Source organism: Clinocottus analis, unplaced genomic scaffold, assembly GCF_023055335.1.
Source record: "Clinocottus analis isolate CAN_PGR_092001 unplaced genomic scaffold, fCliAna1.0.p SCAF_28, whole genome shotgun sequence".
NCBI lineage: Eukaryota > Metazoa > Chordata > Actinopteri > Perciformes > Cottidae > Clinocottus > Clinocottus analis.
In genome coordinates, this window is record NW_027176020.1 from 652,840 (window position 1) to 668,095 (window position 15,256).

At 50.4% G+C, this 15,256-nt stretch overlaps 3 protein-coding genes across 4 annotated transcripts in view; all 3 read left to right on the forward strand.

Moving 5' to 3' along the window:
- The first annotated feature begins 654 nt into the window (after window positions 1-654).
- On the forward strand, window positions 655-4,370 carry rp2 (RP2 activator of ARL3 GTPase). Of its 2 annotated transcripts, XM_068592773.1 has the most exons (7): window positions 655-1,074; window positions 1,956-2,624; window positions 2,727-2,841; window positions 3,057-3,142; window positions 3,232-3,482; window positions 3,575-3,646; window positions 4,206-4,370. In XM_068592773.1, exons 1-5 carry the CDS (start codon window positions 907-909, stop codon window positions 3,313-3,315), a joined length of 1,122 nt encoding a protein of 373 aa, XP_068448874.1. In that variant the 5' UTR covers window positions 655-906; the 3' UTR covers window positions 3,316-3,482; window positions 3,575-3,646; window positions 4,206-4,370. The 2 variants fall into 2 exon arrangements, with proteins under 2 accessions (XP_068448874.1, XP_068448873.1); XM_068592772.1 differs by having other exon boundaries at window positions 3,232-3,646.
- Window positions 4,371-5,372: 1,002 nt separating this feature from the next.
- Window positions 5,373-11,288, forward strand: jade3 (jade family PHD finger 3). The gene is made up of 11 exons (XM_068592814.1): window positions 5,373-5,552; window positions 6,641-6,700; window positions 6,806-6,897; window positions 6,997-7,154; window positions 7,325-7,515; window positions 7,625-7,836; window positions 8,030-8,197; window positions 8,271-8,387; window positions 8,580-9,041; window positions 9,307-9,424; window positions 9,512-11,288. The coding sequence occupies exons 1-11, from the start codon at window positions 5,486-5,488 to the stop codon at window positions 10,363-10,365; spliced, it is 2,499 nt and encodes an 832-aa protein (XP_068448915.1). The 5' UTR covers window positions 5,373-5,485; the 3' UTR covers window positions 10,366-11,288.
- A 1,030-nt stretch (window positions 11,289-12,318) lies between these two features.
- The window catches only part of LOC137795368 (uncharacterized), an 8,777-nt gene continuing 5,839 nt past the window's right edge, over window positions 12,319-15,256 (forward strand). Inside the window, exons 1-8 of the mRNA XM_068592781.1 lie at window positions 12,319-12,460; window positions 12,553-12,708; window positions 13,003-13,139; window positions 13,221-13,363; window positions 13,464-13,592; window positions 13,732-13,887; window positions 14,111-14,291; window positions 14,948-15,186. Of these exons, the coding sequence (XP_068448882.1) occupies window positions 13,040-13,139; window positions 13,221-13,363; window positions 13,464-13,592; window positions 13,732-13,887; window positions 14,111-14,291; window positions 14,948-15,186 (948 nt within the window). The 5' untranslated portion in view covers window positions 12,319-12,460; window positions 12,553-12,708; window positions 13,003-13,039. The remainder of the gene's footprint in view (window positions 12,461-12,552; window positions 12,709-13,002; window positions 13,140-13,220; window positions 13,364-13,463; window positions 13,593-13,731; window positions 13,888-14,110; window positions 14,292-14,947; window positions 15,187-15,256) is intronic.

Sequence of the window (15,256 nt, forward strand, 5' to 3'; positions counted from 1 at the left end):
TTGCAAGCTAATCTGATGTCTGGTTAGACACGTTACGTGTTGGATTGGGATCTTTTTAGCTACACACTTCAAACGTTATACAACAACACACAATATTGCATTAAAATGCAAGATTGGACTCTTTTTTAAAGTATTTTATGGAAGGTATTTCACTGGAGCAGGTACATTAGAGAGTTGTGTTTGTGTGTATGACGGTGCGTTCAAGGTGATCTTGTAAATTAGTACTTCCCGATTCCCCTCCTCCCTGGCCATTTATACAAATGGTGAAGTAAATGTAATACTATTTCGTAATATGATACAATAATCAAAAATATTATTTTGCATGATTTAATTGTGGTTATTTAAAACCAATATAATCAGGAGCTAAAAAGTCATAATTATGAGATAAAAAGTGAAATGATATTTAAAACGTCTCAATTATGAGCTAAAATAATAATACAATCTTATTATTTATTCTATTTGTATTACATAAACCAACCAGCTCCTTAATTAAACCAACAACAACAACAACAACAAAACGGAAATCTCTTCAGTACTTTTATTTTTTTTACAACAAACGCCTCACGAGGACACGCCTCCTCGACGCGAGCCCGTGACGCCATGCCGGCGCTCTCAGCGAGCCTCGTGATTGGCTGCTGTGACCGACTACCGGGTGAAAGGGGGGCGTGGCGTTGTCGTCTGTTGGAAGGAAAGCAGAAGAGTCCGCACGTACAACACGAGCAACCGTCTCCTGCTCCCGGTCTCGCGCCCCTCTTCCTCCCGGTCTCGCGCCCCTCTTCCTCCCGGTCTCGCGCGCCTCTTCCTCCCGGTACCGCGCGCCTCTTCCTCCCGGTACCGCGCCCCTCTTCCTCCCGGTCTCGCGCGCCTCTCCCTCCCGGCCCGCGCTGGTCGCCTCGCGGCAGCAGGATGGGCTGTTTCTTCTCCAAGAAGTCCAAGCGGAAGTCCTCCGAGAAGGACGAGCGGACGCCGACGACGACGACGGTAGCAACCGCGACGGCGGCGGGCGACGTCGTTCCCCTTGGCAACAACACCGAGGAGCCTCCAAAGAAGTACAGCTGGGACACGAGGGAGAAGGTGACGTCATCATCACCATAACATAGGTTCAGCAATATGTAAATAATATATATCATAATATTAATAATATGATAATCATTTATACAATCATATTGTATGTACATATAATTATATATACAATAATAATATATGTATATATAATAATTCTTCGTGTATATAATATGATGATTTTATATATATATAGAGATATAGATATAGATTGTTTCATCTCGATGGGGCTTTCCTGGTTAAATAAAGGTTTAAATAAAAATACATTCAAAAAATAAAGATTTCAATAAGCAAATGCATGATGTTATGTTAAGAGAAGGAGGAAGTATTTACATCCTCTACTGCAGGAGAGGTACTACAACCTCTGATAACTCTCCAGGTAGAAGTACTGCAACTCTCCAGGTAGAAGTACTGCAACTCTCCAGGTAGAAGTACTACAACCTGTGAAAACTCCCTGGAGGGTTGGAGTTCTAGAAGCTGGTCTCTCTCCTGTGATCTCCTTATTGGATTAAAACTCTGCAGTTCACAGCTGACGACATGGATGCTGCTGCTTGTTCTGCTTGTTCTTCTTCTTCTTCTTCTACTTGTTCTCCTCCTCTTCCTCCTCCTCCTCCTTCCTCTTCCTCTCTGGTCGACCACATAAAACACGCAGCATCCGGTGGTGTTGTCTGTAAATATCCTGATAAGGAGCCTGAAACATTTAAAGTCTGTTAAAAAACACAAAGTAGAATTATTCAGCTCATGGAAATGTGGTCAAAGGTCAAAGAAAAGTCCTGAAAACTTGGTTAAAGGTTCTGGAGATGCAGGTCAGGACGTGTCTGAACCTCTCCGTGTGTAATTATGTATTAATAATAATAATGATAATAATGGTACTACCGGCCCGGCCTCCTCAGGTGGACCCTAAGGACTACATGCTGTCGGGCCTGCGCGGCGTGACGGCGGGCCGGCTGCCCGGCGCGCTGCGCGGCCAGCAGTTTGTGATCCAGGACTGCGAGGACTGCGACATCTTCGTGCTGGACCACTCGGCCACCGTCACCATCGACGACTGCGCGCGCTGCCGCGTGGTGCTCGGCCCGGCCAAGGGCAGCGTGTTCTTCCGCGACTGCCGCGACCTGAAGTGCGTGGTGGCGTGCCAGCAGTTCCGCACGCGCGACTGCAAGAAGATGGAGGTGTTCCTGTGCTGCGCCACGCAGCCCATCATCGAGTCCTCCACCGGCGTGAAGTTCGGCTGCTTCCAGTACTTCTACCCCGAGCTGGCCTTCCACTTCAAGGACGCCGGGCTGAGCGTCTTCAACAACAACTGGAGCAACGTGCACGACTTCACGCCCGTGGCCGGGGAGAACAACTGGAGCCTGCTGCCCGAGGCCGCGGCCGTGCTGGACGCCGTGCCCAAGCCCGACCCCGAGTCCGAGTTCAAGGCCGTGCGCATCTCCGCCGACGCCGAGCGCAGCATCGTGCCGCTGACGAGGGGCGGGAGGAGGAAGGGCAGCGAGGAGTCCTGCCTCGTCGTCTTCTTCGCCGGAGAATACGCCACCGCCAACGCCCGCAAGCTGATCGACGAGGTGAGGGAGGGGAGGGGCCACTGAGAGGTCATGTGACTCGTGTCCGGTTACGTTGTGCTTGTTGTTGTTTACTCTAGACGTTGTGCTTGTTGTTGTTTACAGAGCTTGGCGAGAGGCCTGGTTCTGGTCCAGACTAAGGAGGTGTCCATGCGGCCCGACGACGTGAAGCGAGTCTTCCAGAACAACGCCGAGGATCTGGTGGACTGGATTACCCAGGGTACACTGCTGCTGCTGCTGCTGCTGTTGTTGTTGTTGTTGTTGTTGTTGTTGTGAAAGACAACCTTTCTGCTGACCTGAAGCTGTTCTCTCTGCTCTCACACCAGACTCCATTCACTAAAACACTGATTTAAGCTCTCGGAGTTGTTGAGAGACTTTAAAGTGTTTTAAAGAGTCTTCTTCTCCTCCTCCTCTTCCTCATCCTCCCCCCTGAAGGTGCCGTCATCGCTCTGGAGCTTTGTGGAGACGGAGCGGTAGAAACCTGTAAGAGCATCGCCAGCGACGTCTTCAGCGGCACGAAGGTCCTCCAGCGGCGTCCTGACGTTCTTCTTCTCTCCTCAACACGATGTTCTTTTGAAGCTCTAACAGAATATTTTCTCTTTTCTCTCAGCTCTTCGTCTCCGATAACAAAATCACTTCCTCCCGAGACGTCGACAACTTCTTCAACTTCGCCGACATGCAGATGGGTCTGTGAGCGGCCGAGTTTACGGACGTACGGATCCCCTGAACGCCTCGTCGCCGCCGGCGAGTACGAGCGGGTTTTAAAACCGAAGATACGCGATGATGAATATTAATGTTTTGATAAAGAAGCTCAGAGTTAAGCCCCTCCCCTCCAATCATCTAGAAGCCTCGCTGAGCGCTGTGAATATTTATATCTCTCATGAATGTATTCTGCTTATCGATCTGTGAATGTAGCTCTTCTTAACTTAAGGCTTTTGTTTTTCTAAACGCAGAGAACAACCACGAGCACACGGATGCCTGAGGGAAGATATTTTATATACATATACATCCACATATGTATATGTGTAAGTTAGTTGTGTGATTACTGAAGTCTGTTGGCCAAAGCTGGACGTGAGCGTGTGTTTATTAGCTGGTTTTGTGACTTAGCCAACTCATGTGATCTTTATTTTGTAATGTGTGTTTTATACTGAATGTTTTTGTATCTGGAAACAAATTCATGTTTATGATATATAGATATATTCTTTTTTTTAGTAAAAGTTTCATTAAGTTTGTTTGTTTTGTTGAAAGGCTTCTTCCTCAGTTTAGTTCCTCTGATCAACAACAAACACACTAAAGCGACAATACTGATGTGTTGAAGCGCACACACCAGACTCCATTCATAAAAACACTGATTTAAGCTCGCCGAGCTCAGGAGCTGCTGCTCAGCAGAGCAGCAGCTCCTGAGCTCTGAGAGCTTAAATCAGTGTTTTAGTGAATGGAGTCTGGTGTGTGGTCCCTTTTTGTGAAGAACTCCCAGAGTTCACTTTCTAGATGAGCTGTAAAATGATTTCTGGTGAAATCAGGATATTACTGTGTTGTTTCCCCTGTTTGTTGCATTGAATGTGTTGCTCTCTTTCATTCCAGAGACGTAGACACGGGACGTCCTGTGATGTACCTTTTGTATTTGTACACCTTTTGTACTGGAGCACAGCTTTCCTGCACGTGTGTCTGTGGTTTGTTGTGTGGACACTTTGAGAAGACTTCCTGTGTTCACGAGCAGCAGAAACTCATTAAAGCTGCAGAGAATCAGACTGCACTTCATTCACTGTGAAGCCTTTCACAGCGAACACTCACTGCTGCTCGACATGCGCATCACCACCACTACATGTACCATCACACACATACATATATATATATAGATATACATATATATATCTATATATATAGATATAGATATATATATATCTATATCTATATAGATAGATATATATCTATATATCTATAGATATATATCTATAGATATATATCTATATATATATCTATATAGATATATATCTATATATATCTATATAGATATATATATATATACATTACTGTATCCGTGCATCAAGAGGAACGAGTCAGTGAGTTTCTCTCAGAATGGGGCAGCAGAGCAACATGCAAACTCCTGTTAAAACCCAAAGACTTTATTCTATTTAAATAACAGTTTAAATTGAATTACATTTGATTTGCAACCTGATATAAATATCACAAATAAATTCCCCAAAACTTCATGAAACAAAAGAACATGATAGTCACTGATATGATACCTTCCACCAGGACAAATTCCTCGTTTGTACAAACTTACTTGGCAACTAAACGATTCTGATACAGATTCAGTAAAGTAATCTGCATAAGTTTAACTATAAATATATATGTGTATATATATATATATATATATATATATATATATAGAATTTTAAATTAAATGTATTTATACAACGTAATAAACACATAATACATGATGTATTATGAGTTAAACTACAAGCAGAATAAAAAAAAACATTTAAAACGAGCTCCTTTATCAGCTGCAACATAAAAGTAATATATTATAATTATAATACAATTATGTATTTTATTCAGAATGAATATGTGTGCTAGTGTGCGTGTATTTGCATGCCGGTACTTTTGAAGTACAGTAAGTAAAGTAAAGTAAGTGTTACTTCCTCCACCACTGGAGGTTAGCGCCAGTCGACAAATCGAGCGCACCCAGGCTGGTGGGAAACCGGCGGGCTTTGGGACCCGGCGGGAGGCGCGGTACAATAGAGCCGTTGTGCCGTGGTGGTGGACCGACTTCTGCCCAGGAGATCCCCTCTGTGGTCGGATACAAACCCCCGGATTTACCCCGCGAGTAGAAGCAGAGCCCCGGTTGTTTCTACAGGTACATGTTGGACGCGGTTACCGGGCAGATATGTGGCTGGAATAAAGCGGACAGCGGCGCGTGGACTGGAGGTAAAAACCGGGGGGAGGAAGGTGAAACAATATGCGCGTGTGTTCGGAGAAGGGGGCTGAGTGAGGCAGGCTTTACCCCGGATGGTCGATCCAGGCCACTGGGCCTTCTCTCCCCCATTCTCCCGCCCTCTCGGCGGCGCTACTGCTAGCGGCTGTTAGCTTAACTTAGATATGGAGCTGTGAATAACGGCCGCGGCGGAGCTCGAGAGCTCGCTAGTTTCTAATGGATCTAGGAAGTGACATCTTTGTGTGTGTTGGTGGCGCCCACGTTGGTCCCGCTGCCTGCAGTGCAGCCCGAGAGGCCCGGATGTCAGCGCGCGTGCGCGGGTGAGAGGACGCTGAAGTTAGCTTCACGTTCGCAGCTTCAGAGTTGGCATTTAATGTATTTTTATTTTATAAAAGGCGGTTTTCTTTTGTGTAAATAAACAAAAAGGGAGATTTAACGAGATGTATACCTTATCCGGTTGAATCTGGACTATATATATATATATATATATATATATATATATACAAATTGCTCTTTAACTCAAACAGATTCTAGTCAATACGTTGCAGATTAAAAAACCTTAAATACTTTTTGTATTATTATGAGAAAAAACATGATTATAACAACAATGAATGAACTTTCCTCATAACTGTCGAATCTGAAACTAACTTCAGTGCGTGTGTGTGTGTGGCGCCAACAGCTCTCTGACCGGAAGCTCATGTACTAGTACATGACATACATAGTAGTACATTAAATACATAGTACTACATGCCATACATAGTAGTACATTAAATACATATTAATACATTACATACATATTAGTGCATTAAATACATATTAATACGTATTAGAAAATAATATGTACTACTACGCAGCCTTTACAGTAATTCTAATAATGTTAGAGCAGGTCACAATGGTATTTCATAATAATCAGACGCTGGTCACTTCCTGTCTTTTCTTTTACAGTTTCCTTCTGCTCGGCGTGTCTATCTGATTTGCTCAATAAAAAGCTAAAAGACGTTACGCTGCGTTTCATGTGTACACGTCTCCATGTCGGCTTCTCTGTAAAACATTCAGTTATCTTCCTCCTCCTCTTCCTCAGGATGTTACAGGATGAAGCGTCTCAGGTCGTCGAGCAGCAGCGACAGTTCTGACAATGAGAGTGAGTCTCTTGAGTTCTTGTGGCTCCGCCTCTCTTCTTATAGCTCCGCCTCTGTCTTCTTGTGGCTCCGCCTCTCTCTTCATTCATGCTCTGGTTCCCCTGCAGGTCCCTCCACCTCCTTCTGCTCCTCCAAACAGTATGGAGGAGGAGGAGGAAAACCCGAAGCTCCGGCCTCCACGCAGAAGAAACCGGCTGAGGTGAGTTCCTGTCTCACCTCGTGTTCTCTGTCTCACCTCGTGTTCTCCGTCTCACCTCGTGTTCTCCGTCTCACCTCGTGTTCTCCGTCTCACCTCCAGGTGTTCAGGAAGGACCTCATCAGCGCCATGAAGCTGCCAGACTCTCACCACGTGTCTCCAGAGGACTACTACCTACTGGCGGACGCCTGGAAGCAGGAGTGGGAGAAGGGCGTCCAGGTGCTGGCGAGTCCGGACACAATCCCAAAGCCGTCCGTCAGGTGAGTCTGCCTGTAAGGCGACGCAGAGGACTGAGTGTCCTCTGCGTCAGATTTCTGCCTGTGAGGCGACGCAGAGGGCTGAGTGTCCTCTGCGTCAGATGTCTGCCTGTGAGGCGACGCAGAGGGCTGAGTGTCCTCTGCGTCAGACTGATCCTCTCCCCCGTCTCCAGGGTGATGGAGGAGCGGCCCAAAGCCGTCCTGTACTCGCACCAGAGGAAGCACATCCAGTGCTCGGGCCGCGAGGCCCCGGAGCCGGGCTACGTGGACATCAAGGACCTGGCGGAGGCCATGTGCCGCTACGACCTGGACGACATGGACCTGCACTGGCTGCAGGCGCTCAACCGGGAGCTGGACCGCATCGGTAAGAGGGGGGGGCGAAGGGGGCGGGTCCACCAGGAACTCAAGCTACTTCCTGTCTCCGACCCAGGAAGGGCTCTGTTGTTCCTAACCATCCCGTTGTCGGCGTTTAGGGGAGGAGCCTGTGGACGAGCTGACGATGGAGCGCGCCATGGAGGCCCTGGAGGGCCGTTGCCACGACAACATGAACCACGCCATCGAGACGGTGGAGGGGCTCGGCATCGAGTACGACGAAGACGTGATCTGTGACGTGTGCCGCTCGCCCGACAGCGAGGAGGGCAACGACATGGTGTTCTGCGACAAGTGCAACATCTGTGTGCACCAGGTGGGCGGGGCTTGTTCTGGGAGGGGCGGGGCCAGAGGCACAGAGTGTTAGCTCATCGGGAAGCACTTTGATTTATACACGCAAAACATTGTTCTCCATTCAACGTCTTTATAGATTATTTATTTTATTTCATGTTTGATGATGATGATGATGATGATGATGGTGGTGGTGGTGGTGGTGGTGTGACCCTCAGGCGTGCTACGGCATCGTGAAGGTGCCGGTGGGGAACTGGCTGTGCAGGACGTGCGTCCTGGGCATCGACCCTCAGTGTCTGCTCTGCCCGCAGAAGGGAGGGGCCATGAAGGCAACACGGGCCGGAACCAAGTGGGCTCATGTTAGCTGTGCTCTGTGGATCCCAGAGGTACACACAGACACACACACAGACACACACACAGACACACACACACGATGCGTAACCTCCCTCGTCCCTCCAGGTGAGCATCGCGTGCCCTGAGAGGATGGAGCCCATCACCAAGGTGTCGCACATCCCTCCGAGCCGCTGGTCGCTCATCTGCAGTTTGTGTAAATGGAAGACGGGCGCTTGTATCCAGGTGAGAGGCGTTTGTGTTCATGTGAAGTGTGGGAATTCTCAGTGTTAATGAGCTTCATGATATAGCTATTTAGCGGTGCTGCTAACGTCACTAGCTCTCCTCCTGTTGGTTCTCCGTTAGCGGTGCTGCTAACGTCACTAGCTCTCTGTCGGTCTCATCTGATTGGTTGTTGACCATGCCCCTCCCCCTCAGTGCTCGGTGAAGAACTGCACCACTCCCTTCCACGTGACGTGTGCCTTTGAGCACAGCCTGGAGATGAAGACCATCCTGGACGAGGGCGACGAGGTGAAGTTCAAGTCGTACTGCCTGAAGCACAGCCAGCCCAAAGCGGCCGGGGAGGCCGGCCTGAGCCCGGCTCGCGCCAAACCCGCCGGCGACGCCCAGAAGGGCGGCCAGCGGGCTCAGCGGCTGCAGGAGCTGGAGGAGGAGTTCTACACCCTGGTCCAGCAGGAGGACCTGTCCCGGGCCCTCGGGCTGCCGGCCCGCCTGCTGGACTTCATCTGCCAGTACTGGAAGCTGAAGAGGAGGGCCAACTTCAACCGGGTCCTGCTGCCGCCCAAGGACGACGAGGAGAACCTGGTGCTGCAGCCGCAGGAGGACAGCATCCACACCCGCATGAGGATGTTCATGCACCTGAGGCAGGACCTGGAGCGGGTGGGTGTCACATGACCTCATACTCTCACATCAGTACGCTCGATGAGGAGCTACGTGTGCACATTGATATGAGTGAAGCACATGAGAGCACATATATTCATAACACACGTCTCAGAGAAGCGTGGTTTGAGTTGGTGGAGATTGTTTCACTTTGACATTAAAATGTGTTTCTACAAACGGCTGAACGAAGTGATAAAATGAATGTACCTGCTGGAGCATCGTGCCCTCCACCTCGTCTTACAGGCTGTTGTTTGTGTGCCTGCAGGTGAGGAACTTGTGCTACATGGTGAGCCGGCGGGAGAAGCTGAAGGTTCTGCAGAGCAAAGCCCAGGAGCAGATGTTCAACCTGCACGTGAAGCTGCTGAACCAGGAGCTGTCAGCCGGTGAGCCGCCGCCCGCTCGTCTGCTCGCCCGCCGCTCGCCCCGCGTCAGTCGCAGCCTGAACGTGTTCTGGTCTCTCTTGTCTGCAGGTCTTCCCTCGTCCTCCCCGGCAGAGAGCCTGCTGTTCCGTCCTCCTCCCCGGATCACCCTGAAGCTCAAAATGCCCAAACCCTCCGGCGGCCTGGGGAACGGCTCCAAGTCCGGCAACGGGCCGCTGTGCCCGGACAACAGCGGCAACGTGGCCGAGGGCGAGGGCCTGGGCCAGGGCAAGCCGCAGCTGCTGCACGGCCGCGGCCGCCGGGAGGAGCGCGCCAACGGCCGGCTGTCGGCCTCCAGCCACTCGCGCGGCCCGGCGAACGCGCTGCTGCTGCTGCCCGGCGGCGGCAAGCCGTCCGGCAAGCCGCTGGCGCTGCACGCCGCGCTGCTGCACGGGGGCCACTCCTCCAACGGCAAGCCGGACCAGGACCGCAAGGCCAACGGCGGCCTCTCGGAGAAGTCGGCGGTGGCGCAGAAGGACAGTTCCTGCCAGACGCCCGGCGGGCAGGACGCCTCCGGTCCGGCTCTGGACAAGAGCGGCCTGCGCAAGTCCGCCATGGAGCACTTCGGCCGGTCCTTCAAGGAGGCCACCATCAACCTGGTGCGCACCACGGAGGACCTGCGGGCCTCCGACAAACTGTCTTCCCGAAAGGGCTCGGCCAAGGAGAGACTGTGGGCCAAGCCCGAGCACCGGGCCCGGAGCGGCCGCCCGCAGCAGGACAGCGACGGCTACTGTCCCGACCTGGAGCTCAGCGACTCGGAGCCGGAGGCCAAAGGCCGGCAGCGGCAGCGGAGGCCGGGCGGCGGCGGCGGCGGCGGCCCAGCTCAGCCGGACGGCGGCGGCGGCGGGAAGGGAGTCAGCCGCGGGAAGCAGTCGCTGGGATCCAGACACGCCGTGCAGAGGTGACGGCCGCTCGCCGCTCCGTCCTCCCAAAGTGCCAAGACGCGTCAGGGACCAGGAACGAGACCAGGACCAAGACTACGGGCACAACCAGGACCAGGACCTGAACCAGGACCTGGAGGGCGCTGCCGAGGATGCGTGAAGGGTCTGTGGGACTCGTAGAGACCAACAGTCTTCTGAGATTATCATCGTTTGCCTTTTCATTGTGACTAGAACTACATTTTGTACTCTGCACAACTTTGTATCAAACACGCCCCCTCCTCTGGACCCGCCCCCTTCCTGACCCCGCCCCCTCCTCTGGACCCGCCCCCTTCCTGACCCCGCCCCCTCATCTGACCCCGCCCCCCTCCTGCTGTGCAAAAGATGTTCACATTGGGATGTAAATAATAAGCTGAATCACCACACGCGCTCCACTTTATTGAGACTCCAAACGTTTGAATCCAACTCGTTTACGTGCATCACATGTTCTGGTTTTATTGTTTTGAAGACGTTTGTCAACAATCTGTTTACACGGTTAATGAAGATCAACTTCATCCTCCTCCTCCTCGGTAGAGACGACATCATGTCTACACTCAGGATATCGTCTCTTTCAGAGTTTATCTGGTGACGTCAACCTTCTTGCACATTTGTGTGTTTTTCTCCGCTGATGATCCGATGACCTTTGACCTTTTTGACCTTTTCTTTTGTCCTTCCTGCGTTAGTCGAGTCGTATTTTAGTTTTGAACAGAAGCCAAACACAGTTTAACACTATTAGTCTGTTTGTTTTAGTTGTTTTGTCTGTTTTTTCGACCTCGTGGTGAACTCAGAGTTCTCGTCTCAGCGAGCGCGTGAAGGGTTCACATCCCGTTCAGACGTCCTCCTCCGATCAGCCTCATCGCCTCGTCTCCTGTTTGTTTTGATAATAAATAACTGGTTCACTACTTCTGAGACTCTTTGTGTCGACTCGTTTTTGTTTTATTTCTTTCATCCGGTGTTTGAATAAAAAAAAATCAGACTTTCATTTGTTTTAGTTTTTTTTGCTCCCAGTTTGTTTTTTATTCCTGTGTTTCTCTGGGCGGCCACCAGGAGGCAGCACACAGCGCTGCACCTCAAACTTTATGAAGGAAAAACATGTTGACAGAATTGTTTCTTTACTGAATACATTTGAAATATGTAAAAAAAATATATATATGTATATATATATATATACATATATATTGCGAGTACACTAAAATATATAATAATACATATAGAAAAATATAAATAAAATATGTTTATTACAATAACCCCAGTGTGAAAAATAATGCTGAAAAATTTGATCTTAAGAGAACAAGAATAATGTAAATATAAAATATTAGTTTTAATGTACAAGATTACAACTGAAAAGACTCCTGAGACTCGAGCTGAACTTTCCTCCAGAAGAAGATGCTGAAGCTTCAATCTGCTTCAGTGTTTCTGCTGCTGCAGCGTTTATCGACTGCTGAGGACGAGCTGACAAACAAACAAACAAACAAACAAACAGACCCCATCAGCTAAAGTCCAGAGGAAGATAACCACGTCTTTGACTCATGTGGAACAGATACCTGAGTATAGGTGGTGTGTGTATATATATATATATATATATATATATATATATATATATATATATATATATATATATATATATATATATCTTTAATGTAAATTCAGAGGGCCCTTTAAGAGGAGAGACTGCATCTGCTGATCTGTCAGCAGGCGCGACGCCTCCTCCCCCCTCCCCCCTCCCTCCTCCTCCCCCCTCCCCCCTCCCTCCTCCCCCCTCCCCCCTCCCTCCTCCTCCCCCCTCCCTCCTCCCTCCTCCCCGCTCCCTCCTCCTCCTCCCCCCTCCCCCCTCCCTCCTCCCTCCTCCCCTCGCGCGCTGTGCTGCTGCGCCTCGCGACCCCTCCAGACTCCACCCGGTGTCCGGAGCCGCTCGGAGCCGCTCGGAGTCGCTCGGGGCCGCTCGGCTCTCTCGTCGCTGCACCTGCAGCAGCAGCAGCTGGTCGCTCGCGCGGATAATCGATCGTCCTCATGGATCACCGATAAGCTTCCGGGTCCGTCCCGTCGTCCCGTCCTCGTGGTCCCGACTCTGCGGCTGAGAAAGGTACCGGGCCGGCGGCGTGCTGGTGGGGGGAGGGGGGGGGGGGGGGTCCCACGCGGTAGCTCACACGTGACGTCATGCATGTTCTTCTGCAGCCATGACGTGTTCTCATGCTTTCGGGACGGACGTCTTGTGGCACGCGCCTCCCGCTGCAGCTCGCCCGCAGCTGCTGGTCTGACTGGTTCTACTGGTTCTACTGGTTCCACTGGTTCTACTGGTTCTACTGGGAGGAAGCAGCAGCACTACGACCAGTAAGTGAGAGAGAAACAGACTCACGAGCTCAAGTTCACTTTATTAATATCACAAGAACTACAAGAATAACGAGAATACAATAACAATACATTCATAATAGTTCATATAGTTATAATGATGATACAATAATAATACTTTCATAATAACGAGAATAAAATAACAATTATAATAACAATGATACAATAAACAGAGTGCAATAACCATTATTATGAATAAAGCAGTGATAGGACATGATTATGCTCATCATGGGAATAGTAATGATACATTTTTAAATCAAACTTTTTTTAAAGAAGATATTCATATTAATGTCCGGTGAGGCTGCAGCTCAGAATGTCCTCGCTGAGTCTGGAGGAGCTGCCCATGGAGAGCTGGATGTCTCACCTGCCCTGCGCCCTGTGGGACACGCCCCTTTACCACCTGGCCATCCCAGGTAGGAGGAGCCTCAGGGACGAAGGGTATGATGATGAAGGTCATGAGTGATGAAGGTGATGATGATGAAGGTCCCCCCCAGGCAGCCACAACGCGGTGACCTACTGTCTGGACATGGACGACGGCTCCCCGGTGGACCTCACGCAGCCGGACCTGCTGCAGAAGCTGGACCGCTTCATGAAGCCTCTCATCCGGCCCTTCGTGTACAAGTGGGCCGTCACCCAGGTAACGGGCACGCTCGGTACCACTCACTGTTACTGGGCCGGACCGGGACCCGGACCGGGACCCGGACCTGGACCCGGTGTAACGAGTCCTGTTTCCGCAGGACTACAATATCAAGCAGCAGCTGGACTCGGGGGTTAGATACTGTGACCTGAGGATAGCACACCGACCCAACGACAACTCCACCGACCTGTACTTCTACCACGGAGTGTACACCACGCTGACGGTGGAGGTGACACACACACACACACACACACACACACACACACACACACACACACACACTGGTGGTCAGCAGAGAGAGTGCAGCTTGAACACATGAAGCAGAGACTTCTATACAACCACAGACTGGCCTGTGTTTCCTCCGGCAGACCGTCCTCCTGGAGATCAGAGAGTGGCTGGACGCTCGGCCCAGAGAGGTGCTCATCCTGTCCTTCAGCCACTTCCTGGGTCTGAGCCAGGAGCTGCACTCTTTGCTGCTGTCCACCATCCGCTCCGTGTTCTCCTCCAGACTCTGCCCCAAGACGGTACGTCTGAGCGATGAATGAATGAATCCTCTGATCTGAGGGTGAGGACGTCACACACTGAACCGTATGTGTGTCAATCCGCCGAAGAAAATAGTCCCCAAGAGGTTCAGAGTGTGTGAGTCCGTTCTGAACACGTCCTGCAGTCCTGCAGACATTCGCAGGTTTTGGTGTTTTTGGTGTATTTCCGTGAGAAGAAGAGTAACATGGCGTCGTCCTGCTGCAGGAGCCGCTGACCCTGCGTAACCTCTGGTCTCTGGGCCACAGCGTCATCGTGTCCTACGAGCACAACCTGTCCAGCTGCCACGCCGAGCTGTGGCCTCACATCCCGTACTGGTGGGCCAACAAGTGCCGAGCCGACGCCCTCATCCAGGAGTTTGAGGACAGGAAGCAGCACGGCAGACCGGGTAACATACAGGATGTACTACATGCATTATATATATATATATATATATATATATATATATATATATATATATATATATATATATATATACATATCTGTCAGAGAGAAAGAGACTTGAGCTATAACATCTGAGTGTCTCGTCACCTCGTTGGTTTGTGGACGTTTTGAAGTCTCGAGTTTGGAGTTTGTCCGTCGCCATCTTGTTTTTTTGCAACCAGTGAAAAGGAAGTGACTTCTATACAGCATGATGTCATTTAGTACATTATGGTCTGTTGGAGTCAAACAGACCGTAAAGCAGGGGACGCTTTAGGGCGGGGCTACAAGGTGATTGACAGAGGATGCTTTGGGGCGGGGCTACAAGGTGATTGACAGAGCGTGCTTTAGGGCGGGGCGACAAGGTGATTGACAGGTTGACACCAGAGACGTATAAGGTGTCTCTACGTCACTACTCCTCAGCTCATATATGATCACTTCCTGTTCTCTGGTTGCAAAGAAACCAAGATGGCGACAGCCAAAACTTCAAACTCGAGGCTTCACAATGTCCTACGCTCTTCTTGTGAACAGTCTTATTGTATTCCACTTTTTTAATTGTCGTTTAATTCATGGATTTTGCAAGTTACGTCTCATTTTTTATTTCGGCACACGCGTGTCCTTCAGGCGGTTTCTTCGTCACGGGCATCAACCTGACGGAGGACCTGAAGTACATCTGCACCCACCCGACCGAGTCCCTGAAGGACCTGGTGACGTCCACGTACCCGGCGCTGCTCGGCTGGGTCCGGGAGCAGACGCCCGGCTGCAGGCCCGGCTCGCTCAACATCATCGCCGGGGACTTCGTCTCCGAGAGCCGCTTCGTCCCGACCGTCGTCGCCCTGAACGAGAAGCTGCTGAAGAGATCGGCCTGACGCTCCTCCTGACTCCTCCTGGTTCCTCCTGGTTCTCCTCCTGACTCCTCCTGGTTCCTCCTGG

What these genes read in the sequence shown, in the direction of transcription:
- rp2 (XM_068592772.1), top strand. Translation starts at nt 907, where the DNA reads ATGGGCTGTTTCTTCTCCAAGAAGTCCAAGCGGAAGTCCTCCGAGAAG. An exon ending in GCTGGGACACGAGGGAGAAG is followed by an intron (nt 1,075 to 1,955) that starts GTGACGTCATCA and finishes CGGCCTCCTCAG; the next exon opens with GTGGACCCTAAGGACTACAT. An exon ending in CCCGCAAGCTGATCGACGAG is followed by an intron (nt 2,625 to 2,726) that starts GTGAGGGAGGGG and finishes TGTTGTTTACAG; the next exon opens with AGCTTGGCGAGAGGCCTGGT.
- jade3 (XM_068592814.1), top strand. Translation starts at nt 5,486, where the DNA reads ATGTTGGACGCGGTTACCGGGCAGATATGTGGCTGGAATAAAGCGGAC. An exon ending in ATCCCAAAGCCGTCCGTCAG is followed by an intron (nt 7,155 to 7,324) that starts GTGAGTCTGCCT and finishes CCCCGTCTCCAG; the next exon opens with GGTGATGGAGGAGCGGCCCA. An exon ending in TGAGGCAGGACCTGGAGCGG is followed by an intron (nt 9,042 to 9,306) that starts GTGGGTGTCACA and finishes GTGTGCCTGCAG; the next exon opens with GTGAGGAACTTGTGCTACAT.